General features: G+C 37.5%; 1 protein-coding gene across 1 annotated transcript; it reads left to right on the forward strand.

Annotated features, from left to right (window-relative positions):
• Positions 1-5,172: 5,172 nt before the first annotated feature.
• LOC133721399 (uncharacterized) lies at positions 5,173-7,095 on the forward strand. Its single transcript, XM_062148001.1, has 3 exons — positions 5,173-5,331; positions 5,711-6,509; positions 6,799-7,095. The coding sequence occupies exons 2-3, from the start codon at positions 5,888-5,890 to the stop codon at positions 6,999-7,001; spliced, it is 825 nt and encodes a 274-aa protein (XP_062003985.1). The 5' UTR covers positions 5,173-5,331; positions 5,711-5,887; the 3' UTR covers positions 7,002-7,095.

Here is a 7,095-nt window from a genome sequence, read left to right on the forward strand (position 1 = left end):
TTTATTAATTCTTTTTTAATAAATACAATATCTATTATATTAAGCAAATTCTTACTTCCCATGGTTAAATTTTTGAAAATCCTATTATGCCCTTTGTTAATTGAATTGTTTAGTAAATAAAAATTATATTATGAGGCTAAAATAGTAAATAAATCAAATCAGTTATTTTCCCAAGAAATAATAGCCAAAAAATAAGGAAAAAATGCCACGTTTTGAACCGTTATGCTGCCTTCAATTTTTTTTTTCTTAAAATTTCACTATTTTCCTTTTTTGTTATGAAAGCAAATTGGCAAGCGCGGAGCGCATGCCAAGAGACTAGTATAATGTTAATTCAAATAATTATGCATTAATATTTTTCTTTCTCTCTCCTTCTTTAAATTCTTCTTAATTAATATCTTTCATAACTACCTCGTTTTGGAATATCCAATAATTACCAAAATTAGGAATTCAACCAGTCTTCAGACCTATGACTATTATACTCCAAATCTTGTCCATTAATTCTAATAACAATCAACGGTTGAGATTAAAGACAATTTATTAATTCTTTTTTAATAAATACAATATCTTATATAATTAAGCCAATTCATGAAAGAATGGTTAAATTTTTGAACTGTCATATATGCCCTCACATAATATAGATATTAATAAATAAATTATTTCTATATGAGAATAAGATAGTCAATTAACTATATCATATTTCAAAAAATTGAAATAAATACCTTCTATGAAAAAAGAGAAACTTCTCCAAAATCAGAAGAGAAACTGCTGTAATTTTTTCAATTTAGAAAAATAAAAATAAAAGTCAATTAGCATGTGCGAAGCACATGTTAAGGGGCTAGTATAATGTTAATTCAAATAATTATGCATTAATATTTTTCTTTCTCTCTCTCCTTCTTTAAATTCTTCTTAATTAATATCTTTCATAACTACCTCGTTTTGGAATATCCAATAATTACCAAAATTAGGAATTCAACCCGTCTTCAGACCTATGACTATTAAAGATGTGTAGCCTCGGCTAAGAACAGGTCGAGTGTGATGTATCTCCTTTTGGATTTGAGTCTTTAGGTGGAAGTAGAGCTAGTAGTTATGGTTCTTGCATTGCACCGAGTTTCGAAAGAAGTGGTACATGACGTGGGCAGTTAAGTAAGCACTAACTTGTGAGAAAAATGAGCAGTTTTGATTGGAGAAATTGGTGATTAGTAGAGCCCTTGAGACACATTCGATTTAGAAAAGTTTTCTACAATATCATACTTATAGAAAGTTTTCCAGGGACAGTGCTAGTTAGTCAGTTTGAGATGTTATAAGTGTGGTCAATAGGGTAGTTATCAAAGGAGTTTCCCTAGTTGACTCGAAATGTCATTTCAAGGCTTGATCAAAGTTCTAGTTGGGTATCAGAGTGGCGAAGCGGAAGTGTAGTGGTCTCATAAACTACATGGAGTGATGTACGTGTCCCATAGTGGGGCTTGCGCAGGAATAGAAGGTAAATATATCGCTTGGGGAGACAGGAATGAGGAATCCACAAAAATGCTTTAGGACACAGTCAGGGCCTACACCTTTGGGGTTCTCTGTTTTGTCGAGGTAGAATGCTCAAGTACGTAGGTTTTTTTTTGTCATAAAGAGAAATCATTAAAGCCCAAAGGCAAAAGAGGGGCAACAAGGGCTGCCCAGCCCAAATCAAATAAAAACTAAACATTCCTTCATTCTGCTCTCTACACAAAGAAAGCATCGAACTCAGAAACCAAAAAGAGGAGCTCTGCGCAGAGCTCAAGTACGTAGTTAAAAGTCCACTACTTCATATATCCTTCCGTTTTCGCTTGGACTAGGCTTAAACAAAAACTTTCAGACCAACTTGATTTTCGTGTTTTACAAGTTTGGTTTGTGTTCGTGTAACAATGTTACAGTTAAAAGATCGGTACAAGAATAGTCTAGTCATTTCTGGACTGCGTTATGTCCCTGCATAACTGCTAACAGAACTATCATTTACAAAAGCAGGTTGACACTGAACTGCCCGAAGATTTGCCATTGAAAGAAGCACATGCAATTGGAGAATCATTGCAAATAAAGTTCGAAGAGTTCCCTGAAGTCGAGCAGGCATTTGTTCATCTTGATTATGAATATGATCACAAGCCAGAGCACTCTGTTTTAAGTAGGCTCCCCAACAGCCATCCTTGATAGTTGATTCAGAGTTTGCCATGAAATAATACTACTTGTTTTTCTGTTAACTTGATTTGTACTATGAGGAAGTATCAAGAATTGAGAACCTTACATGTTAGAGAATGTGAGAAACATATATATATGAATTAGTTTTCAGTTATGAAATAGTGTAAGTTGCACCAAGAAGGCTCTGTAGTTTAAAACAAAATCATGTGTGAACAAGCCAGTAACCGTTGGATTCGCTTAGCTCTAGACAAGCCAGGATGCAAATGGAAGAAGTTTTGTGGCTTTTTATGAAGTTACGATAATAATGCAAATGTGACAAGTTCAGTGGGCTTGATCTCATCTCGATGGCTGAACAGGGTACTATGGTAGAGGATTATGGAGATTGAGCTCAAAACCTTTCTTTTATGATAGGTTGGGCATTGTGCTACGTCAATTGCTACATAAGGTGACATTCAGGTAACCTAGTATTACTCATAAAATGAAGGTTTTAGAGTCACGGTAAGGTTTCTAGATAGAGATTATCCTTCTTCTCTCTAGAAATTTTCTCAAACCAAGACATCATTTTGATTGTCTCACCACCACAATCCTCTCCACCACCACCACTTTTATCTCCACCTCCACCATGTCCACCTAGCCTTTATCTAGACCAGATATGGTCATTCCCTCTTTCAGTTTCTTCCTCTCTCTTTTCCCTCTACCTCTCTCGATTTCCCATCTACCCTCCCCTTGCTGCCATCAGGAGCTTTCCCATGACTGGAAGAGCTCTCGTTCTCACTACCCTCATCATCTCTCCACCTCTTCATATCTTCACCACAATCCAAATCCTATCTCGTATCAACATATCATCTACCATTTAGCTTAGACTTTCCTCCTCTACTGTTTTATTTCTCTCTTGATGGGTTTGACCTCTTTAGCTTACAAATATACTCCATGATCCACCAAATCTAAAAAAATATTCCCCCGTTGGTGGATTTTTGTTAAATTTACAGAGGGTGTCCAGATTACCTCAGTAATCGCACCTTCTTTGGTTACTCGATTACTTTTGGGTGTTCTTGAGCCCGGCATGTGTCTCTACCGGTGGAGAAGGTGGTACAATTTGGTGCTTTGGCGGCACTTTCACGTCAAGCGAGGACATGAATATTTCGGCATAAGTTTTTTTAGGCTAGTGAATATGATATGGAGGCTGCTAGGATTTTTAGGATTTTCGTTTATTATTGCTGAGTTTATGTCTTGTAATTTGGCCAAGCCCAATATGGCTTTTATTTTGTTTATGTTGAGCCTATGTGCTCTTATTGTTGGGCCTATGTGCCTTTTATTGTTGGGGTTTAGGGCATCTCCAATAAAATATTTATTTAAAAAAAAATTAAAATTTAACTAATTTTAGAATAAGTTTGATGTTCAACAAACTAACACTAGCTAAACAAAAGCTAAATTTAACTTTAGCTAAAAAAGCTATTTATATTTAGATAGAGAGGAGAGAGAATTTAATTAAAACTTAAATTTAACTTAGGATTTAGATATTCTGCTAGAGCAGAACTCAAAAAGTAGTGTTATATTTCAATTTTAACTACTTTTAGCTATGAAGATAGCTATTACTGTTCGAAATGCTCTTAAATGCCTCTTTTAGCTGAGGTCTTTTGTACCTTTTGTATTCCGATGGACCAGTTCGATCCTCTAATACAACTTACTTTGACCAACAAAAAAAAAAAAAAAATTACTCATAAATTTATGTCATTAAACTAAATAATTTTAAAATCAACAAGTTAAAATTTGCTTAACGTATTATACCAAATCGCTCCGAGAATAGAGGGAAGAAACTAGGGTTTTGGAAAAGCACAGAAGCGGTTGTTGCCTGTCCGGCGGCGCCCCAGCATCGATCATAGGTTCCGGCCTTATCGATGAGTGGCGGGTGTTGCCGGACGGGATTGTGGGGTATTCGGTTCGACCTTCTTGGTCGTGTATGACTTTTTGTTCCTCTCAGGCGGCGGTGCAGGCGGGCAGGATGGATGTTTGGCGATCGATGCAGGCTTGGAGTAGGTGGTTAGAGGCTGGATCGTGGCGGCGGTTTGCCATGGATCGTACGGCACTAACTATCTCTCCGTGTTTGGTCGATAGGCGGAGAGTGCAAGGGTGTCGAACTTTCAGGCTGATGGACGAAGCCGGGCGACAAGGCACAGCGAGTTTCTCATTGCTACTCGGTGTGGACTCATTGAGATCTGGGTTTATGCTTGGATCTGGCCGACAAAAGTTGAGGTTGGTGTGGTTTACGGGGTGGATGGAGTCTTTCCGGCGGTGCGAGTTCGACGGGACAGACTTATGGTGGTGGTCTGCCGGCGGGTCATCTGAAGAGGAGGAAGTTGTTTGCGGCGGCTGGTCTATGTCTTTGTTTAAAGTAGTTTTCTTGGTTAGGATTTCGATTAGTGTTTTGGTTAGGTTTTTCTGGTTTTTAGCATGTCCCTACTCTGTTGAGCTAGGGTTGGGTCAAATTGAGGTGCCATGGATGTGGTGTTTTTCCTGGGGACGAATTGGTTTATTGTCGGTTTTATCTTATGGTCAATGTGCTGACGAGCGATCCTTGCACGTGGTCTGGCATCTTTGGGACACGGTGTGGAAGAGGGCGTTGGTTGTTTTAGCGGTTGTCTATGAGGTGGTATCGATATTCTCGGGATTCTCGGTAGCCCGAGTCGTTGGGCGGTATAGGTGGTTAGGGGTTGGGCCCTTTCAACTCATGGAAGTCATTTATAGTGACGGACCCGTAACTAGTTTAGGTTTTAGGGAGGAGAGTGGGGAATTCTTATCCACCACCGGTCATTCCCGTGTTATGTAACTTTGCTTCATGATCTTATTCTCAAAAAAAAAAAAACTAAATAATTTTGAACAAATACGTTTTTTTTTATAGTGTTTAGTTACCCAAAAACATGTAAATTTGCTTAAGTAAATTGCCTTGAATATTTTCACCGAATATGATTGGAGTTCACGTAGGAAGTCGGAGAAATATAATATATGTTTAAGCCATTATCTCATTTCTAATCAATTTCCCAAGTTTACAGTAGCCGGTTTCTGGTAGTAAAGCAGAGAGGAGCAACCCCAAAGTTTAGAATTGGGAATTACAGCGACAGCCGACAGGAATCGAACTCATAAAGTTAGGGCTTTCGCGCCGTCGAGCTTCAAGTAGGTTTCTTCAGCTTAAAGATTCCAACTTTCAATTTTCTACTCCCGTCTTTTCCTTTACATGTTTTGAAACTCTTGTTCTTGCTCATTCATTGTTTATATTAATTGTTGGAGAATGGAGAGAAAAGTTGGAGAAAGTTGTTAGCTTTGAGTCCTATGTTCACTTTTTTACTTAAATTTTGAAGCTTTAAACAAATGAAAACCTGGTAATTGCTGCAATAGGATTCCAATTCATTGAGATGATACTCAGCACATGGGTCTTTAGTTTGAGACTGTTTGAAACTAAGTTGATGGGTAGTTTTGAACTTGAATAATTGAATCTTTGGCTATCACTTGAAGTATTGACAATGCATTTTTCTTTTGCTTTCCTTGTATACAGGGGCTCTAATATGAAAGATATGTGCAGGAGGTTGTGATAACAAGTTGATGTGAAATTGCTTTGGAAATATTGCTAGAAATATTTCCAATTCTTTTTTTCGTTATCAAGAATTAAGCTGCTGAACTTGCTCATTTCATACCATAAGCATCCGAAAAGGGATTTCAGTAGTTCTTTGCAATGAATTCTGTTTTCTTTCCGTTACCTAGCTGCCAGTTTCTCTTACCTTGTCTTCAAAAACAACCCCAATGCATTCTAACCAACCGTGTCTGTCATCGGAACACCTACATCTCTCCTCTTTCTCTTTCATTTCCCTTTCTTTCACATCATTCTTTGCGTGCTCGCTTATCACCTGTTGGTGCTACAGTTCCATCAAATGAAGGAGTAGTTACTGAAGGAGTGGTGTCTGTAATCAACTTTGAAGATTTTGCTGAGAAAGATTGGTCATTTCTTGATTCAGATAATTTCAGTTCTGAAGAAGATAGGCTAAAGGTTGATCGCATAATATCCACAGGAGAGATTCAAGAAACATCTAGGGTTATGGTTTCAGTTGGTTCTGAAGCATTTGTGGATCAATTGGTGGAATCATCACCATGCAGTCTGTTGCTTGTTGTCCATGATTCACTTTTTGTGTTGGCCGGCATTAAAGAAAAATATGACAAGGTTAAGTGTTGGCAAGGAGAATTGATATATGTACCTGATAAGTGGGCTCCTTTAGATGTTGTGTTTCTCTATTTCCTTCCAGCCGTGCCCTTTAACCTAGGACAGGTGTTTGGAGCAGTTGCAAAATGTTTTTCTCCAGGTGATTTTCATAATTTGATCAATATTTCTTTGCATAGATGTCATGTGCTATTTTACTGATTCTTAATGAAGTGTTATTTATTGCCTTGGAGTACTATCTTTTGTTAGATGACTTAGTGAGGTCATATATTCTCTTAATATGTGTATTTTTCTATCTAAAACCAAACATTGTGAGTTTCATATTAGAAATACAGAAGTAAAGAAAAGAAAAGTTTGGAGACGGAATTCTAGCATTGGCTGCTGCATTCTTTGACAACTCATAGTTCTGAGTTTTTCTGTTTCTTGTTTAGGTGCAAGACTGGTTATCAGCCATCCCCAAGGAAGAGATGTTTTAGAGAAACAACGACAACAATATCCAGATGTTATAACTTCTGACTTGCCTGAGAAGAGTACTCTAAAGGAAGTTGCAGCAGAACATTTTTTTGAATTAACTGACTATTTCGATGAGCAGGGCCTTTATCTTGCTGTATTGAAGTTTGTGGGGGCAAGTTGATGATGGATGTAAACATCACAACTTCATGAGCAAGGAACAGTGGATTCAACTTAATGGATTCAAATTTATATGTTTCAACCGGCTTTTTAGTCCA

Source organism: Rosa rugosa, chromosome 7, assembly GCF_958449725.1.
Source record: "Rosa rugosa chromosome 7, drRosRugo1.1, whole genome shotgun sequence".
Classification (NCBI taxonomy): domain Eukaryota; kingdom Viridiplantae; phylum Streptophyta; class Magnoliopsida; order Rosales; family Rosaceae; genus Rosa; species Rosa rugosa.

Coding starts and splice junctions, on each gene's coding strand:
- LOC133721399 (XM_062148001.1), top strand. CDS start 5,888: ATGAATTCTGTTTTCTTTCCGTTACCTAGCTGCCAGTTTCTCTTACCT. Junction 6,510..6,798: donor TGCAAAATGTTTTTCTCCAG/GTGATTTTCATA, acceptor TTTCTTGTTTAG/GTGCAAGACTGGTTATCAGC.